At 43.9% G+C, this 21,069-nt stretch overlaps 1 protein-coding gene across 1 annotated transcript in view; it reads left to right on the forward strand.

Moving 5' to 3' along the window:
* The first annotated feature begins 203 nt into the window (after positions 1 to 203).
* Positions 204 to 21,069, forward strand: part of SLCO5A1 (solute carrier organic anion transporter family member 5A1) — a 74,005-nt gene continuing 53,139 nt past the window's right edge. Inside the window, exons 1-2 of the mRNA XM_084204280.1 lie at positions 204 to 337; positions 1,081 to 2,436. Coding sequence (XP_084060406.1) covers positions 1,497 to 2,436 — 940 coding nt within the window. The 5' untranslated portion in view covers positions 204 to 337; positions 1,081 to 1,496. The remainder of the gene's footprint in view (positions 338 to 1,080; positions 2,437 to 21,069) is intronic.

A 21,069-nucleotide genomic window follows, 5' to 3' on the forward strand; every position in this document is an offset into this window, starting at 1 on the left:
CAGCCACGAGCGCCGAGCGGCAGCCCTCAGCAGTTCCACGGGTGAGCAAGGGCACCGACCGGGCAGCCCCCAAGGCGTGCCCCGCCGCCGGGCTCAGCGTCCCGCGGGGGCTCCGGCCTCTCAGGCGAGGGGTTGTAGCCGGGTAACCGCGGGCCGGTAGGGCAGGTCGGAGGGCACGCGAGCGCCCGGCGGCATCGCCCGGCCCGGCGGCTGCGGCGGGCGCGCCTGCGCTCCGGCGCCCGGGGAGGCGGAGGCGGCCGAGGGGGACCCGGCGTTGGGTGACAGGCGGGGCGGGGGCGCAGGGCCCGGGCCGGCCGCCCCCGGCGCCGCACGCTCGGTGAGTAGTCCCGTCGTTTTTCTTCGCAGCGGCCGGGAGGAGAGCCCCGTGCGCCCCGCCGGCTCCGCCGCCCTGCCCGCTGGCCAGCCTCTGGGGGTGGGGGAGATCCGCCGCCGGGGCGCGGTTGCCCGGGTGCCGTTGCCTCCCCCACCCACCCCTCCGCGGGGCCGCAGCGAGCGGGAGGCGGCGGGGAGACAAAAGCGGACAAAGGAGGCAAAAGGCGTGTTCCGCTGCCGGGGTAGGGATGTCTGGGCACCGCTTTGCACCCGGCGGTCCCGGGGGGCACCCGACCGAGCTGGGGCGGCGAGGTCGGCCCCGGGTTGCTGGGTCCCGGAGTGCCCGCCGCTGCCCGGCTCCGGCTTTGTTCCCCTTCCCTCCGCCTGCCGCCGCTCCCCGGGCCGCCGAGTTGTAGCGGAGTATTTATTTCAGCGCATTTATTTTTAGGCTAGAAAATAAAAGGCTTGGCACGGCGACCTTTGGCTGTCGCATCCGGCGCCAAATAAAAGGGTCGCGCTCTGGCCGAGGCCGCCCCAGCTCTTATGTAAATCCATGTGCCGTCCCCAAGGACGCGCGGTCCCCGAGGCGCTGCCGTGATCCAGCCCCCGCGGGGACTGGGACGGAGGCTCTCCCCGGAGCTCAGCGCAGACCGCGGGGTCGGGCGGGCAGAGGCCGGGGCGGCGGGGAGGGACGGGGCCGTTGTGGCCGGCGCCGCTGACCTCCCGTGCTTGCTCTCCGCCCCGCAGATCGGCAGCAACCCCCCGGAGTTCCGTCACCGGCGTCGGCGGCGAGGAGAGAGGAGGATGCGGGCGGCGGAGCGGGCGGCGCTGCCCCGCGGCAGGCAGGCTGTCCGCGGGGCCCCGGCGAGCGGCTGCTGAGCGCGGCGCTGCGGGCATGCGGCGACGGGAAGCGGGAGCCGCCGGCAGCGCGGGCGCCCCGGCGGGCGGGCGGCCCCTCGAGCGAGACTGAGGGTGGATGGAGCCACAAAGGAGTTGGGCTGACACGTGCGGCGGGGCGGCCGGCGGCCGCGGCTAGGGCCACCCCCCTCCCCTCCCTCCTCCCCTCCTCGCTATGCTGCGCTCTCGCCGGGCCCCTCAGCGGACTCGACGCACGGCAGCGATGGAGCCGGCCGGGCTCCTGTGAGGCCGCCGCCGGACCCAGCATGGCCTCGGCGGGGACCCCGGAGAAGCGGCTCCCCGGGGCGGAGCGGCCGCCGGCGGCGGCGGGGGGCCGGGCGGAGGCGCCGCGGTGCCGCAGTCTGCCCGCGCTCGGCTCCCCCCTGGCGGCCGGGGGGGGCGGCGGCGGCGGCGGCCCGCCGAGCCCCGCCGCGGGACCCGCTCCCGAGGCCGAGCGGGGCGAGGGCGCCGCCGCCGTCGCCGAGGCTGGCCGGCTCCCCGCCGCCGCCAGCGGCAGCGAGAGCTTCCCCTGGAAGACGGAGGGCAGCCAGCCGGCGGCTCCCGGCCGAGGGGTATCCCTGGGCCCCCCGTTGCTGCTGCCGCCGCCGCCGCCGGCGCTGCTGCTGGCGGGCCCGCCGGGCAGAGCATGTCTGCGGGCAGTGCTGGCGGACTCGCGCTTCTTCCTGGTGTGCATGTGCTTCCTGACCTTCATCCAGTCCCTCATGGTCTCCGGCTACTTGAGCAGCGTCATCACCACCATCGAGCGGAGATACAGCCTCAAGAGCTCGGAGTCGGGGCTGCTGGTCAGCTGCTTCGACATCGGGAGCCTGGTGGTGGTGGTCTTCATCAGCTACTTCGGGGGTCGCGGGCGGAGGCCGCTCTGGCTGGCCGTAGGGGGGCTTTTCATCGCCCTGGGCGCTGCGCTCTTCTCCTTACCTCACTTCATCTCTCCGCCGTACCAGATCCAGGAACTGAACTCCTCCGTCAGTAACGAGGGCTTGTGCGTGGCCGGCAATGGCACTGTCAAAGAGCAGTGGGACTCGTCGGCCTGCTTCAAGGACACCGGTGGAAACGACCACTCTCTCTATGTAGCTTTATTCATTTGTGCCCAAATCCTCATTGGCATGGGCTCGACACCCATCTATACCTTGGGACCAACGTACTTAGATGACAATGTCAAGAAAGAAAACGCCTCGCTTTACCTAGGTAAGGCAACTTAAGTACCTGGGTACTTTGCTGAACCCCAGATCTCCGAGGGGCCAGTTACAGGTACTTCTGCTGCTGAACGACACCTGTGCTAAGTTTTCCTTCTCAAATGACCTTTTGAAGTAAAATTGCCATGCTCTCCTATTTTAAAATCTTTTGTGGCATGGTGAACGGCAGTAACGGGTGAAGCTAATGCAGTGTGCCTAAAAGCAGTTGTACTCACACACTCTTGCACGGGTAATAGAACAACAGAGAAAGTTGTCTTCTCTAATGTGTTTCAGCACTTGGCAGTAGCTGGTGACTTTTTCAGAAAGCAGTGTTAAAATTTGCCTTGCCCTTTCAAGATTCTTTTTTCTAACACAGAAGCTTTGTATTTCTCAATCCTGGTGCTGTACCTTTAGCCTAAAGTCTCTGTAATGTCAATGCTCAATAAGCACTTTGGGAGAGTTTTGCCATGATTCGTTTTACTTTTCCAGCATTCGTTTGCCTTGAGCTAGCAATGAATTTTTACTGTCCTTGATACATCATCTGGCATCTCAGAGTTAAAAACTCATTGATAAACCAGCATGTAAAACCTTCAGGGTTGAATTTGGTTCGGGAAGCTCAAGGAGCAGAACGAAATGAGTTGTGTCCAATCTGGCATACATTTTTCAGCAGGTACAGACAGCTCTTCTTTATAGTTGTGCAGTAGTGGGAAGAAAGATATCTCAGATAACTGGGTACTAAACTTTCCTGGAGTTTGATTGTGATAGTTTGTGTAATGTGTAAGAAGATTAACTGCTCCCTGACTTTGCATTAGCACCTTAGATGCTTCTACAAGAAATGAATCTCATGTACCCTTCACATTCTTTTCAAATAAGGAGAGGCACTTAGGGGGCTGAGAGAGCTGTGAAGGGGTTTTGGATACTCAGCATTAACATTTGCAGTTCAGTTTTCTTTGGCTTTTTGAAAGCCATGGAGACAATAATTGCTTGTAAGCTACACATTTATGGAAGTTATGTGGAAGTTACACACACACACACACACAAACACTTGGGGAGTGTGTGTGTGTAACTATTTTACTGAACAGAAGTAGTGATCTGGATCAGTGTTTTTATTCCTTTTGACCTGTTCTTTGGCATTTTGTTCTCTGAACCGTTTTAAAGCCATGCACAGTCTGTGTGCAATGTCTTGAAAAAGCCTGGGGCACTGCAGGTTTTTGGAAGGAGGGAGAGGTATTCACTGCATTGCTAATCTGCATGATGAAGTATTTGACAAAGTGTTTTTCCCCTCTCTTCTCCTGTATCTGAGAAAGGTTAAGTGGTATGGAAATTAAGATTAACCTAGCATTGACTTTATCGGCAGCATGAAAAAAACAAAGCATCTTGTTACTGAGGTTACTAAATTGTAGTTTGGAACTTTTGCAAGTAGGTGATCTCACACAGTCCGCAAAAACGAAAAAAGAAAAGGAAATGCTGTAGGTGAGGAATGAAGGGTAAAAGAGGTGAACGGTGAGAGAGGCGGAAATCTTTCTTCAACAAAGGGGAAGGCAAGGTCAATGGGGGGAAATCCTCACTGTGCAGGAGAAATGATGCCTACCACTGATGCGCCTCTAGCACAGGAAATAGTAATGAAATGACTCAGGTAACTTTAATTGCAGCGAAGTTAACAAAGGTAAAAGGCACCAGCAGCTGGGTAGACTCCATGTGACCCTGTGGCTGCCAGACGCTGAAGGCAGCTTTGATCTATACTGGAGGACCCTTGTAGAGTTAAAGTTCATTTTTAGTGATTCAAGAGAACAAAGATGAGTACACCCAGCTACAGTGTATGTGAAAAATTCATGCCTGTGATTTGATTGTGACCAGAGGGAGAATTAAAATGAACACAAAGTGTTCATTTAATAAAATGTACTATCACCTCCATTCAGTCTTGAAGCCACTCAGGGCTAGAAGCAATGTTATCTGCTGTTGGAAATCTTGGTATTATCTTTTTTAAGTAGCATGGTGTTCTGAGGAAAGATTTAAGTTGTTAATGTTTAAGTATTTGTCTCACTTCAGATACCAGGCCAATGGCTTTTTGAGGGGCAGGAGTAAAATCAGAGTTTTTGGGGGAGAAAGAAAAAGAACACTGTTTGGCACATTGTTGTGAGCAAACATATTTTTGTTGGATCTTCTCAATGGTTTGGAATGTTGAATGTCCTTAAGGAGAGGGATTTGTGGGCAGCAGACAGCTCAGCCAGGTGCAGGGATAGGATAGAAGTGGCCTGGGCATGGCTCTGCAGGCCTGCCAGCTCACATCCTGTGTTATACAATGCCCAGTTCTCCAGGTGGTGTGATTCTATTACTGGGGAAAACTATGCAAGTGATGCCAAAATGTAAAATGTATGTCTGTGTGGAGGCACGGGCTAACAAAAAGTCTTGGAGTAGGCCAGTGGCAGTTGAGGTTTTAAAAAGAGATGAAAGCCCAGGGAAGCAGATCCCAGTCACACAGATACATATGTTTGAGTGAGGACAGCTAATTAATAAAAAAAGTATTCTCTAACACAAAATGGAAGGTCACTTACATGTTTGTTCATAATCATGCTGGTATTGCATTCTATGTTTTTCTTTCAAAGGAAGATAAATATATGTAAGTGTGCACCTGATAAAAGGTTCACTGAGCTTCAGAATGGATGTGTGCCCACTAAGAGAAGTCAGTAAAGCCCCCCTTGAGTATCACTAATCCTGATTCTGCAAAAACTCACCTTATGTGGCTGTGGAAGCTATCTTATTTATTTTCCAAGTTAATCCAGCTCAGGGCTCGAGTGGCGATAGCATATCCTCTTAAGTGTAGGCATGCAAGCTCAATGTGGACAGCTGTTTTAACATTCCTGACTGGAAGTCCTCCTCTCAAAAAACATATTTGATGCTTATACATAGTCTCTTGGCTGCCTGCACTTAAGTCCATCTGTCAGAATGGCACAGTGCCAGTTTACACGGTGCTATGTTGATTTTAGTAGGACAAAGGTGCCAAGCAGGGATATGTATTTGGGCTCCTGCATTGCAGTGTGTGAGCGCTTGTGTGGGATGTTTGTTCCTTGTGAAGCAGTGTCACCTCCGGGTTCTCCCGCCCCTTAAACTTGACGATACTTTGATGCCCTGATGGTAATTTTGAGAAATGTGTGACATCAGGCTTGAAAATAAGTTATGATTGTAACAGGTGCCTAGGAAATGTAAGAACCGGTTCCCTTAATCACAGATAATCCAAAAGGGAAGTTGCACACTTTGTAAAAACTGGGCAGTTACTAAGTGGTCTTTATCTTCTCATAAGCCTTTCCCTTCTGTGCTCAGCTGTACTGTGATTGTTGTCAGCTGACTGATGTGCAGGTTCTTCTTTTAAGTATTTATCTGATTAAATTAATTGCAATTCAATTTGAAGTTGAATTGGATTTCCTGAGTCTTGTTTTGTACTTTTGATGGTGCTTCTGCTACTTGTCAAATTCTAGCACTTTTAAAACACTGTGATTTTTCTAAATACTGTGGGGTTTTTTTGTAGGGATCCAACAGTTGTCTTGAATGTGAATTTACCTTGTATTATATTAGGACTTTAAAAGGCAGTTCTTTAAAATTAAGTGTGGCACTTAGAAGTTTTAATAGTGGCTGAAAACTTTTAAATACTTTTCTTTTTTTGCAAGTGAATATTGTTATAAAAAATGAATTTACCCTAAAAATTCACACATAGGCAGTATCAAGTTTTACAGAAATATTGCATGAATGAAAATATTCTAGCATTCAGGAATGGCTTTTACCGGTACCCCCCCAAAATGACTAGTGAACAAATTGGTCATTGTGCTAAGGATGTTTTATTTCAGTTTCCAGAATACTGTAGGCTGGTTAGGATATGATATGAGAAAAGTGTCTCAGCTTAATTTCATGCAGACTGTCCCTAGGTTTTGGAACAAAATGTAATTACAAAATACAAAGATAAAGGTTTTATGGGACAATGGCTGAAAAATTGGATAAACCTATGCAAATGGGCTTGGTACAGATAATGGCTGAAAGCCAGGGAAGTAAAGTAATTTCATGAGGATTGTTTGTGTGGGTTGCTGTTTCTAGCATTAGATAAACCATTTCACTGTGACTGTATTTTGTCTGGAAAATACCTCCTTACCAGTGTTTAGAGGTGGATGTTCTATATACTTATTCTTCATTTCTTTGTTACAGGCTTCCCCTAAGTCTTTAAATATGGATGTATGATGATTGTATTTATTATACTTGTAGTTAAATCTACCTCTATATCCACATTCCACTTGAAAGAAGAGGGAGGGGTAGCTTCACATCAGAAACCCACCACCTCTGCCTGCTGGGTCCCAGGGCTGGCCCAGCTGCCAGACAAGCTAGATCTCCGTAACGTGACATTGCTTGGATATTGGCACAGGAAGCACTGGATTTTTGTGCCACTTTGATTCATTTTGGTCTGGCTGCTTCTGGGGTTATGGATGTCCCTGGGAGACAGGAACTGGAGCCCCCGTGGGGGCATCAGGTCCTTTATGTGGATGCTACAAGGTCATTGAGGTTTTCTGAGACGGTATCAACTTTCTAGCTGAGCAAAAAGGACCATCTAGAAGTAGGGAAACAGCTGACCAGCATTTAATTTTATTCTCACCAGTCAGCTTATGACCACTTTTGATTTGCTTTTGGAATATGCTCCTGATATCCAAAAAGGCTAGTTTCCTACAGGGTTTTCTCAGCATTGATCCCTATAGTTGGTAAACCCTACAGAAATAGCACGTTTATTTTTACAGCATGCCTGTGAGAAGGAAGATTTCTTTGAATCAAAAATTGAGGGAAAAGGGCCTCACCGGTGTTCACCAGTATTTTTTATTGCTTGCTTTATTTTCCTTGTAAAGGGGAAGTGTGCAGAGCTTATTTCTCAAATACATGATTTTGCTTTATCTGAGAGAAGGCCACATCTTGTTTTATGCAGAGGCAAGCACTGAGACTTGATCCATCAGCAGTCTGTTTTTGTGCAAACCTGGCGTGCATCGGGCACAGCCAGGCAAGGGAGGGGATTGTCCCCCTCTGCTCTGCAGTGGGGCAGCCTCACCTTGAGCACTGTGTGCAGTGTTGGGTACTATGATAGAAAAAAGACAATAAACTATTAGAGAGCATCCAAAGGAGGGCAATGAAAATGGTGAAGGGCCTTGAGGGGAAGCTGTATGAGAAGTGGCTGAGGTCACTTGGTCTGTTAAGCCTGGAGAAGAGGCTGAGGGGAGACATCATTGCAGCCTATAACTTCCTTGTGAGGGAAGAGGAGAGGCAGGCACTGATCTCTCTTCTGTGCTGACCTGTGACAGAACCTGAGGAAATGGCCTGATACTGTGTTGGAGGATGTTTAGGTTGGATATCAAAAAAAAAAAATTCTGCCCCCAGAGGGTGTTTGGGCACTGGAAAGGCTCCCCAGGGAAGTGGTCATAGCCCCAGCCTGACAGAGTTCAAGAAGTGTTTGGACAGTGCTCTCAGGCACATGGTGTGACTTTTGGGGATGGTCCTGTGCAGGGCTACAAGTTGGACTTGATGACCCTTGTGGATCCTTTCCAACTCAGCCTGTCCTGTGATTCCATGAAACATGTGTGTGAAACACACACTTGTTTTGTTTGCATACTCAGCTGGGCAGCACTAGCAGAAGGTGGAGCTCACTGTGCTCTCGGCTGGGGGTAGGAAGCATCTTGGGATGCAGGTGAAGTGACTGCACCTCTTTTTGTGTATATGGATTATACTGCTTTCTCCCACAGGTGAATTAACACTTAGATGGTACAGTGTTGTGCTTCTCTGGCACTCCGTAGCATCCCTTTTATTTTGTTAAAATGCTGATCAGGCAGCTGGCACAGTTCCTAAAAATTGCTTACAATAGCACTGTGCAGTTTTATTGTCCTTTCCTTTAACTGAGGAAATAGAAAGATAGATTTTACTTTTCTTCTTCACTTTAATTTCCTATTCCATAGGTGGACTGATATCTCTTTTTCATACTGTAATCCTAGATATCATTTTCTTAAGCATTTAGTGAAGCTAGTTTTTTTTGTCCTTTTAAGCAATGTGTACATAACAGTGAGGTTTGTAAAGAGTGGGGGCAGCCTTTACTCTGAAGTTTTCTGCCTGCAGGATTTAATGTCGTGAGTGATATATCTTCACTTGCTCTGCCAGTGTCGTGTCCCTTAGGATGTTTTCTGCATCTCTCCAGTTGTGTCCTTGCCATGAGCTATGGCATTGTTCACAAGCAGCTGTATTGACAAAGCATCACTTCCAGTAACTGGCAAAATGCACTTTGTCCTTCTGAGGAGCAAGAAGAGACTTAGGCACATGCTTTCCTGATTCTCTTTGTATTAAAGGACAAAAACTGGGTTGGATCCAGGGTTCTGAAACTCACTGAATTCCCAGGCCCAGTTGTTTCCCTTGCTTAGCATTTGTCAGAATGGTTAGCATTTTTTTTTCTGAGGTTGACAGTGCCCTTTTCACCCTCTTGAGCTTGGGAATAGTGTTTTCTTGGAGAGCGGCTCCCTTCTCTGTCAAGCTCTGCTGCAGGGCTGGTTTGTGCAGACAAGTGTCTCCACCTGCTGTGGTCCCAGAGCAGCTGGAAAACCTAGACATGAAAGTGGCCTTTAAGTAACAGCTTGTTTGTAGCTTTTGCCAGGAACTGAAGGCTTGGGATCTAGTGTCTGATTACCTGGGGGCTGGAAACTTTAGCTGTCTGCTGGATACCCTGACTGTTTTCTAAAAGGTCACTGTAACTACTCCTGTTGCAGGTGGATTAGAGATGCTTTGTGTTTCATCCATTTTCCCTTAACTCTCATTCAGTGGCCGCCTCACCTGGGAGGACTTAATTGCTGTGAAAGTGCTTATGCAGTCAAGAGAGAGGAGGCTGGATTTCTCTTTACTGTCATTCACAGACACATGGGTTTCTGTCTTGGTTGTGCAGGAAATAGAGGCAATTTTATAAATGAGTCTCAGCCCTCTGTTTCATCCTGAAGGCCAACATCTAAAAATTCAGGTTCTTAAAGTAGATGAATGGAATTAATATATAGTTTTTAAAAGAAGAGAAAACTAACTAAATAATATTAAACTTTCATGTTCTTGTTTTAATCCTATGAAGTCTGCTTTACCCTGATAGCACTTTAAAAACCCTTGTTTCTTGTGAAGAATTAGCTCAGTTTTCCTTTTTTGTTGTTTTATATGCCTTTCCTATTTATTTTGAAAACAGTTGATAAGTCACCATGCAAAAATGGCACATATTTCAGCTGGCTCCCTCTGGCAGTTTTTGCCACTCTTGACTGAAAGGTCAAAGTAAGCACTAGCTCTGACTTGGCTGCTGATGGATGGGGCAGTGCCACATGAACTTTGAGGGCAGGGCAAGCTGGTCACCTGTCTTCCTGTGAATTGTCACCAGAGCTGTCAGAATTTCAGCTCCCGAGTCCAAGGATGTCTCTGCAACCCCCTCAGCAGCTACAGGGATGCTGGGACTTACTAGGGCTGTAATGGGAAAGCTCTGAAATGACCCAGTTGGAAGAGGGCGCAAACTGTTTGCTTTCTGATTGCTGGTGTCCATGCTTTTATTCAAGCACCGTGGTCCTTTTACCTCAACTCAGTTGGACAATCTGGGCAACATGGGCTGGAGCTAGCAAATTTATGACAGAGACAGCTCTGCAGTGCATATGCAGGTTGATTTCACCTGAGTCAGCCAAATCTATACTCCAACTCCTTTCAAGTGCCCAGAAAAAAATAGGACATTTCCTGTGATGGGAACAAATATATCACTTCTCGGCACTGTGGAGATGTATGGGCTCTGTCCTGCTCTGCTGCTGAACAGTTTGGGCATCTGTTGTGCTGTCACAAGGCCAGAAATTTAGACACTGCCAGCATTAACGAGAGAGCTAAGCAACCTGGGGCTTTCAATTGCTCTTCTTTTTTGCTACAAGGAATTTGTTCTTACCTGAGAAATCAGGAAATGCAGACACAGAAGTTCGAGTGTTATTTTATGCTGCCATTAGACCCGATAATCTAATCAGAAAATATTAACTCTCATGTAAGTAAACAGCTTACTTGGCAGCAAAGACAAATTCACACCAGTGAAAAACGTCATGCTCTGGTATGAATTACATTTTGTGGTGAGTTTGAAGGAGATGCAGTCAGAAAAAAAAGCATGTATATTTTTCCTTGTAATTTGAACAAGCAGGTAGATGAATTGTGTCACATGAAGTGCTTGCGAAGCAGTACTGCATGTCCACTAATTGTATGCTTCTGTGCTGTGCATCTTTGATTCTTTTCCCCATTTTTAGTACAGGTTTCTTTTCAGCAGCTTACTTCCTTTTCATCAGCTTGCCAGGATATTTTTTTAGTGCTTCCACTTCTTTCCTTGCTTATATTGACATTAACGCTTTGCTTACATTGCCCCATGCACAGTGAGACCTCAATCTGGTGGTTGCCCTCTGCACCTTTTATCTCTGATGGTTACTGGATTAGAATGAAATCCTCAAGAGTGTCTCAGCAGTGATTTTCTTAAAATCCAGCTGCTCTGAAATCAGCTACTAGCTCTTCAGTTTTTTGAATTTAGCAAGCTTTTCTAAATTAGCAGCACCTTTCCATATTAACCTGTTTTCAATCGACTTCTTCAAAGTGACAAAAATTAAATCCTGGCAGGGTTCCCCTGTGATAGTGTCATTTTCTTTCTGTATTAATTAGGCTATCCTCTAGAGTCAGAATATTTCAGCTAAAGCATGTATTAGTTGAGTATATCTTCTGATACCTTGGGATTTGCTATTTTATACTTAAGTTGTAGTTTATTCCACTTTTTGTCCTGGGTTTCTTCACAACTGTTGACTTCAGGTGTCATGTAGGCACTGAAAGGTACTGATGTGCTTCTGAAGTGCTTTCAATCACACCTTGGTTCCTGCTTCTCCTTTTTTCATTCTCTGATTAGATTAAAATCTGAATACCTGACGTCCCCAGAAGTCATTTCAAGTAATGCATTTTTGTAGATAATCCAAAGTAGACAGGGAAATAGCTGTGAGCTCTGCTGTGGTGGCTGCTAACCTGTGATTACTTAAACAGAATGTGTCAAGCAAGCCTCACTTGCATCTACAGATATCTAAAGGAAATATTCTAGAAGATGTTACCTGACATTGCTGTGTGTTAAGCTCTCCCTGTACTTGAAGAGAAATTGCTGTATTCAGCTTAGCTGTTAACTCTGTAGATTTTGCTTTGTATAACAACTGAAAGGTTCCAAAGGAATCAGCTCATAGGCTCAGAGATCAAATCCATGTGAAATTCATGAGCAGAATAACCTGTGTATGCTGGTTAAGTGGGAACTTTCACCTGAAAATGCCCCAGGAAAAGTGAAGGAGAAGAGGAGGTTAAGCATCAGCAGCATGGGATGTTAGTGCCTCTTTCGTGTGTTGCAAGCCAGAGTGGACTCTGGTCAGGAGGCACCTGCCAGGGACAGTAGCTGGAGCCCATAGGAAGGGCTGAAGATGCTGTTGAAGTGTCTGTGGAGTACAGGAAAGTCCCTAACAAGGCTGGGCAATGCAGAGAATGCAGAGAAGCTTTGCTTGTGCCATGCTTTTCTTCCTCACAGAACAGCATTTTCCACTTCTGCCCAAAGTGCCTCTCCATGCCATTCATTGGTGCCTGCCGTTTCAGTAGCTGGAGTTTAAAAAGTAGTAGCAAAAAATAGTCTTTCATTTTGTGAGTTTTTAATCTAATTTTATGTTTCTGCTTGTTAATTCATCCCAGTGAGGGAAAAAAGATTTAATGATGAGTGTAACCTTCTAGGATGCAAATAGCATCAATAATAATCTTCCTGTTAAAAAAAAAGTAAAAAAATTGTTACATAATAATAGAGTCTGTAATTGTTGTAAATATGATGGGCAGTGTATATCAACATGATTTAATACAGCTGTCTAGTGACAGAAATAGTGAAGGTGTCCCTAGGGAATTTTTATAGTCGCAGGAGAAAATAGCACATGAGCTTTTTGAGTCTGCAGTATAGTAGTGCTGATGCACATCAATGTAGGCATTTATCTGGTAAGTTATATAATTGGCCTAAAATAAGAATTCTAAAAACTATTTCATCTGCTAATAGCATGACTTAGGGAAAGAGGTGGGATTTTGGGGTTATCTGAAACAAATAACTGTTAGTTTGTTACCACACCCGCATTGTGTTACTGGAGGAATATTAGTCCTGTTACACAATGAGAGTAAAAAGACTCTGAACTCAGCACTACATTGTCATAATAAGGTGCCATACTGTAAATAGTTTTTCAAAAGCATAGCTGAGGACTGAATTGATGCTTGAATGAAGAGCTGCATTCTAAATTATAGTTCCTAAGTAGCCATTGCACTATTTTGATGCATAGAAGTTATATATAGTCATTGACCTCAGTGACTGAACAGTTTAATGGTGTTGTGTTTATAATGGTGAGGATAGAGCTGGCTGATATGAATTTCTTTGATTGCAGAAGCAAAGTAGGCAATAGCATCCATGTGTTTACTCCTATCCATGGCTTCCCCAGAACCTCTGGGAGGCAGAAGATGAGCACTAGTCAGAGTGTCCTCTGCATTTAGGAGTACCTCTGTGACTCAGCCTATGGAGAAGTTCTCCTCATAAGCTTTTGCTTTTTGTCTTGATGTTTGTTTGCAATTGATTTTTGCTTATGTGGGGTCATTTATTGTTCTTATTGAGTTTGTGGTTAATTGCACTAGCTTTGGACACTCAGAAGCAAGGACACGGACAACAGTAGGGATGCATGTGGCCTTGAAAAGCAAAATAAAAAGAGTGGTTAAGGCTACTGCCCCCATGCATTTGTGATAATTAAAAGAAGATCAGCCTTCTATGAGAAATGAGGTAAAACTGATGGACTAATATTGGCCAGGCCAGCTAATGGGAAAGAACTTGAAAAGAGCTTTTAAGCCTGGTGAGTCAGAAGCCTTGGGTACATATATGCCTTCTCATCTTCTATAAGAGATTCAATTAACCCGAGAAAAACAGAGTAATGTATGAACTAACATAATTTTAAGAGTTCCTACACTGTCATTAGAGCAGCTATTACTCCTTTCTATGACTAATAATAAATTTTAAGTATTTGGATAAGGTGAAAGAGTATCTGTATCATCACATAGATCTATAATTAACTTCCTTTCATGCTTATTCCCCTCTTCATCATCCCCTGCATCCCCACACTCCAAATTTAAGTCCTACCGAAAGAAGAGCTTATCATGTGTCTGATGCAGTGCTATGCTTTCAAGAAAACTCCATGTTTTTATTCTCAGATTTATACTGTGTGTTTATAAATACATTGAGTATTACAGAGACTGGGGAGGGGATCTATCATGTATTGCAGTTTCAGGACATGTGAGAAATAACTTCTCTATGCCTAAGTTGGCATACTGAAATCTTTTACTAACTGCTATGCCAAAGTTGACCATGTTCCTCTAGGAAGAGTAGATGTAACTGGTAGAGACAGTGAGAGGACTGATGAGTGGTTGTGGTAGAAGAGTTTGATAGCCATAAGGTTTGTATTAGCAGGTGGGCATCCTACACTATGAGCCAGCTGCTTTTATGCCTGACAGGAAAAAATGGTGCAGTATATCAGGAATGTAGTACATTTCCCTTGTCTTGTTTAATAGGATGCTCAGATTAATTGTTTTGTCATCTGAACATTAGGATTTCTCCAAAATACAACTTCAGGGCCAAGCAACTCTTCTAGTGCTGGATTTGCCGCAATTTTAATGGAGTTTTTGAAGATATTAAGAGAATTAGTAGCATAGTGTTAGAAAAGAAGAGCTGATGTAACCCTTGTGATTGTGTCAGAGAGCTGCTGGATGCTCTTAGGACTGCTGTCTGCTGCTTTTCTGTTGAATCAGGATAGAGAGTGTGAGGAGCAGCATGATTATTTTTATATGCAGAAGGCCAAAGAACTGTACAAGAATTTTGCTCTTAATTTAGTCTGTGTTGCACTCCTGTTAAAAAGACTTCTTTTTTTCTTTTTTCCCCTAATTTTCTTGAGTAACAAAATGGTGTGGAACTCAGGGAACTGACAGCTGGTGGTTTTCTGATGTGGGAGAATCGACGTGAAGAATATGTGTGGGTGTGATATTACCCCTTGGTGATGTGCTGTATACTCTTGTTATACATTGTGCCAGAATAGACAGTAATCCTTTTATGTAGGATTGCCAAGTAAGTAATAATAGAGCACAAGTCTGTGCCATCAGTTCCAAGATTTTTTTTTGATAAACATAATTGTTATTCATATCTCCTAGATTCTTTAGTACTTCTTAATCTTTATATTAATGAAGCCCCTCTTCTAGCTTCTGCAAATGTTATGTTTTACAATAGTGATGTCAGCTGCTATCCAGACTTTCCTGTTCATCTTTCTAATTGATGCTCTTGCTTTAAAAAGGCCACAGAGATTTTGAGTTTTATAATTCAACTCATTTCCTAGTGTGAAAACTTCAGATGACGAAAAATTTGAAGATCATTTTATCTGCATAAAACATTTCAATTGTCTTACAAGGAACCCTGAAAAGATCTGAAGCAATCAGAGTTACTGTCTGCAGGCTGCTCATCCCATTTAGAAAACATGAAGTTGGCTGCTCTGCAGCAGGGCAGACACGATAAGTTGTGCTGGAGGAGAGAAGCAATTAGCTCAACAGCAAGCACAGAGCAGAAAGGGAGGTCTGGAGGCGTTTAATTAATACTAATGCTAAATACTAATGCTTCTGTACTTACAAGGACCAGCAGCTTACTGCTGCCTTGCTCTTGTGCTTCTCAAACCTGGTATCTAATGAACATTAGATTTAGTAAAGCTTTCCAGAAAAGTTAATAAATCACGACTAACTGTGACACATTCCCCCTGAAGGTAATGAGGTACACCTGATACTGAGTGGGAGCAGGGTCTGATCTGCAAAGCTTTTTCATTTTTAAGCAGATAACAAGGCCTTTTGGGATTTTTTGTGCTACATTTGTTTTAAGTAATCTGAAATAATGGGAAAGACATGTCATCTGTTAAACAGTTTTCAAGTCACCAAACCAATTAGGGAGAAATAAACCTTTTTTTTTTTCCATTGTGAAAACAGTTTTGGGCGGGTATCATTTTTATTAATCTGAGTTTGATAGCAAAACTATTTTTGATGGAGAAGTGTTTAGCCACCAATGTATACTTATTTGCATAGCTTGACATTTTGAGGTGCAATTTGCTATTTAATTCTCAATTTTTATTCATTTTAACTCCCATTCATTCTTAGGTGGAAAATACAAGTAAAATCCCATTTGGTCGAAGGTCACTTCTCTGTGTAACTCTTGCTTCTGTTTTCTTCTAGTACCTCATTCAAGACATGCCTAGACTCCAGTATGCTGGAAAGGATTTTTCCATTTGCTTCTCATGAGAATACCAGCTCTGTGGCTTCAGGCTTGTGTTTTTATATTTGTAAATGTTTCCCTGATGGGTTTCAGAGGTGTATGTTAATAAAAGGATGATCTCTATGATGATTTATTCTTTGTGCAGGAGCATCAATATAATCCAGTTTGAGTTGTAATCTACAAACTTTAGTTTTGGTTAGATGTTGCCTGTGTTTAAATATCCCTGTGTCACCTCTTCTGTCAACGGTTATCTGTAGAAACAGCTTTATTATTCCATTTTGGGAGCAAACTTCCATATCACATTGCAGTTAATACAGTGTTTCATCACACTAATTGCCTGTTAGTGCAGTTTTTGTGCAATTAAAGTATTTTTATTGCACGTTATCATATCGCCCAAGACTTGCGTAACAAGGTAATTAATCTCTGCTATCTCCAAGGAATAAATGAAAAGTACTGGATGAAGGTTACAACCTTTGATAATTATTTATGTTATGAGAAGAAAGCTGAACAGAAATGCTTGGATTTTCCCATTTTGATGGGTTTTTAAGTTTAAAAGCTTAGCTTTTTGTCTCCTTAGTCTTCTGGGACTCTCCAGCTGAACATTGTTACTGCTGAGGTAATAGCTTACATGGTACATAGAATCATGGAATCATTTCGATTGGAAAAGAAAGACCTTTAAGATTGTTGAGTCCAGCCTTAGCTGAGCATTGCAGTGCTAGTTTAGTGTTAACTGGATTTGGATCTGGAGGCTGTTTTCCCTGAGGGCTATCCCTTAGCTTTTATCATCAGCAGATGTGTCTTGGTGTGATGTGCTGCCTGGAGGGGAATCTCTGAGTGCCCTGCTCCACTCCCTGTGCTGTGGGTGCCTGCTGCTGCCCTTCCCTGGTGCTGGCTTCGAGGGTTTTGTGACTGGCACCGAGCACACCTCCAGCTGCTCTGGTGTGGCTGCCAGGGCAGGTTCGTGCCAGGTCTGCAGCTCATCTGTGTGTGCCGGCTTTCCTGGGGTGGAGCGGGGCTGCCAGGGCAGCCGGGGAGCGGGTGGCTCTCGGAACCACCTGGGGCAGCAGCCTGCGCACATGGGGGTGAAATCCCACCCAGCATCTGAGCCACAGAAAAAGCAGCTGCCACAAACATCTGGATTTTTAACAACTGCCTGAAACTTTCATTCCTGTAGTCAGACACTTTCTTGAAAGGTGTCAGAGAGGTGTTTAGCTGAATAGCTCATGTATTTTTAGTATTTTGGAAGAGAGGCTTTTCCTTCAGTGTCATATTTGGAATGATGACTTCCTCATTGCACATTTTTCAGTGGAATATTTTCTCTAGAGGTTTTTTCCTCTCTATTATTGCGACTGTTTGAAACTCCCACACTGTAGCTAACAGTTACATTATGCATTGATAAGCTTCTTACACACTTGTAAGTACAAATTTTCAGGGTTATGTTGTAATGAATTGTGATACATTATTCATAAATGTGGTGCTTGTGTAGAATAGAAGCCAAATATAAAAGCCATTTGGTCTTACACAGTGTTAAGTATTGAAAATGAATGATAAAGTGATAAATGAAGAAAATATAATAGGGATTGGTCTCTCCTGATAAAAGACATGCTCCCTTTCTTTCCTTTGCAGTAGGAGTTTCTCTCCCTGCATTTTGAACAGACAAGCAGACATCTCGCCAGGATGCTGCTAAATGTACCTTGTTCTTACTTGCCTCAAACACTTAATTTTCTTTTCTTAAAACCAGGAGAATTTACATGCATGCTAAAGTGTTTGTAATCTGCTTTTGGATACTGCAATGATGAATCTGATCTAAAAAAAAAATAGCGTAGAATAACCTTTGAGATTAACTGCTGCTCTTTCACTGAGTAGCACATAGGGAGATGGATGTTACAATCCAATAGGGTATTTATTCTGATTCCAAATACATTACTCTTACAATGAAAGGTCAAGGAATTTTCATTTAGAGACGAATAGAATAGGAAGACAGAGTAATGCATTCTGTTTTTCAGAAATAGAATGAAGGTGATCCTGCAGAAATGTTAACTGAAAAAGCTCTGTGAAGTCACAAGGCAGGATTCCACCACATATCAGTGCTAAGGGAAACCAGTATTGAACCCCACCAGTGGAGAAGGGCTTGTTTTCAAGCCTGGCTTTTCCTTCCCCTCAGAAATAAAGCTGATGAGTCTCTGCAAAGATCAGTATCTCCACTGTCTCAGGGCTACCTGTGTGTGCACTTTTAGCTTGGTTTTATTTTATTTATTATAAATGCAGGAGAGGGACTAGCTCCAATCTTTTAAGATTAAGACTTGATTGTTTGGCCTTCCTTTACCTCCTCCTTGGCCACAGATACCTGACATTGTATTATTTGAGTAATGACATCCTTGGCCTGAGGACCTCTGGGAAGCTGTGTGGTGGTGCCATGCCAGTGGAGGGCTTTGGAAAGGAAATTAGACAAACCAGTCAATAGGAATAGCTAAAATAATTAAAAATTGCTGCAAATGTGGTTTTTTTTTTTTTTCCTAGAAGAAGATCTCTACAGAAATGAAACCTGCCTATTTTTTCTTTTCTTTTGAGTGGAATAAAGTAGCAACAGTAAATGTAGCACATAAAACGTACGACTCAGGTGAGCTTACTGAAAAGCTAAGTGCTAAATAGCTAATTACTGTTCCACTAGTCAGTGCTCCTATTTTCCATCTTAGAGTCTTCAGGATATTTCTGAAACTGGGAAATAAGGAGGAGAAGGCTATTTTCTAATTTTGTTTCTTCCTGTGCCAATCTGAAGACTTTTCATCACTTTCTGTAGGGTTTTTTCCCCTGTATCAAGTCAATGTAAAGGAGAACATGGTGTGATCTAAGCTTTTTACTTTTAAAACTATGCAAAGTTTTTTTAGTGCATCTTCTGAGTCAGTTCTATAATTGAAAGATTACATATTTTCTGTGATTTTATGGAAAGAAACAAAACTAGTGTGTCAAAATATTTTCTCCATGGACATTTGTAAAAGTACAACAGAAATGAATGGACGTATTTGCAAAAAATGGCTAGGAAAGGCCGTGTCCATCAGGTGTGTGCTAAATACCCTGAAGAGAAAAGCCTGGGGTAGTACCTCTGGGTTGTTCCTCCACTGGAAAAGGAGATGCATGCTGTTAGAGTTACCTGCACAGTTTCACAGGTATGAAACTGCGAAGTAACATTTTAGTTTGGTTATTCAGCTGTGTTAGCTAGAACAAGTGTCTGATTCTGCCACCACACCTTTGCTGATGTTGTCACTGCACTGTTTTGATCTTTCAGTTGCTGATCTTTTCCCAACAGTTTTAGTGTTTGAAAAGCATAATGCTGTGTTACTATCATTTGTGTGTTCTGAAAGAAACATTTGCCTGAGTGGTTTATTTTATGAGTTAGCAGATGGTGATTTAAATGCGCTTGAACCAGCAAGAGTCTTGGTTCTGTAAGCATGTCTCTGGCTCAGAAAATCTCCACAAAGCACTTAGAAAGTGATGAGCAAAGTAACTATTGGTGTCTGGGAATGCAAATGGAGCAGCCATGATGTGTGTTTGAGAAGGGTTTACACAGTTTTGGGGGTTAGAATTGGCCTCTAGGCAAAGACATGTTATTCTGGTGTAACATGCGGTGACCTTGGGCATGCAGCAGGTAAGCTGCTTGGTGGAGAATGAAATTACCATGAGAGATCTCAAAGTTTACTGTGCCATGTTTTCAGTGTTTTGAGTCCTGTGTTCTGTGTATGAGTGTTACTATGATACACTTCATAAAAGCAGCTGAAAAACTTCACCTGTGTAAGAGGTTACAGGAGATGAAGGTCAGTGTTTGTCAAAAGTTCTGCAAAGACCCTTTTTAAACTTGTTTTGTTTTGTCTGAGCCATTGTGGTCTGAATATAGTGTCAACATGGATGGCAGAAGTAGACTTGGGATGTCTTTTAAAATTTCTTAGAGACTTGCAATGTGGATTAGGGATAGGTGTGTCAGATACAATTATCTGTATATGGATCTGGATCATATGGATCCAAGTATGTTCTGTTAGCATATATAAATTATTTATACAACAGTTTTAGTTCAAGGCAATGTGATAGAGAGATGTTTGTTCTTGAGGCATTTTTTTATTGTAGATTGTGTTTTTATTTGCAGAGTTTGTTAGAAGCAAGTATGATTTAAACTGATTGAAAATTTAACTTCTTGCTAGTGTTGCATTTGATTCTTTTAACTTTCACATTACGTGCTTCTTGTACAATGACAACCAGTCATTTTACAAGAGATAAACGGAGGCTTGCGCTGCACCTTCAGATGTATATGTTTAATAAATACTTGTGAGTGCTTTGTTAAAACTCTGCACTGTCATAAATTAATGTCATGACAGTATAGTTTCTTAAAATGGATAACAATTGCAGTTGGGTATAGCATGCAGTATAGAAATGTAGTACATGCTTTATATTTGTTCTTTGGAGGAGTACTAGGTGCTTCAGTTTTTAGTGATGGACATTTTTATTTTTTGTATATGAGCTGTGGGCTTCCACTTGTTATGTTGGCAAATTCATCACTATGAATCTGAACATGTAGTTAAGGATCCAACAGTGTGTGAAGACATGTCTCTTCTGTCACATGTTGTAGAATACTCCCAAAGAGTGGGAAGATGCCAGATCAATTTCCATTAGACTTGGAAAAGCTCTGACAGCCACAGAGACCACTGGTAACACTTGCAATCATGGTTATTCCAAGCAACTCCAGTACCGTTCCTTGAGGACCTCCCTGTCAATCTCTCTCTGTCTCTGTCAGAATAATTTAATAACTGAGGTTAAAATTTCCCAAGGAGACTAAGGAAGTCAAGGGACCTGACTTCCAGTGAATTTCAGTGGGATTTAGGGCTCAAATTGAATTTTCTTTGCAAACATAAGATTAGAGTTTCAACAAATTGCTTTTTTTGTGATAAATTGATTGAAAGCTGTGATAGTTTGCAGATTGTGTGCATAAGTGTAATCTTCAATTAAATCTTCTTAGTGTAAATAACTGAAAACATGTTTCCTATGAGAATGGATGCAAATGGACAAAGATACTAGAAAGAAAAGGTCACTGAGTTGCTTGAGTGAGCAAAATCTACATCAGGAAATACATTTGATTTTCATTGGTACTTTATATTATTTCCTGAGCCTGCCTGAGCAGTGTCTATGTGTCCAGTACCAGCTCCATGTCAGTTTTTCTGGGGTGTCCTTGTTCTTTTGTGCTCTCAGAGTCACCGTGGCAGACAAGGATGCCCAGGG

Source organism: Fringilla coelebs, assembly GCF_963513975.1.
Source record: "Fringilla coelebs genome assembly, chromosome: 1".
In the NCBI taxonomy this organism is placed as follows: Eukaryota; Metazoa; Chordata; class Aves; order Passeriformes; family Fringillidae; genus Fringilla; species Fringilla coelebs.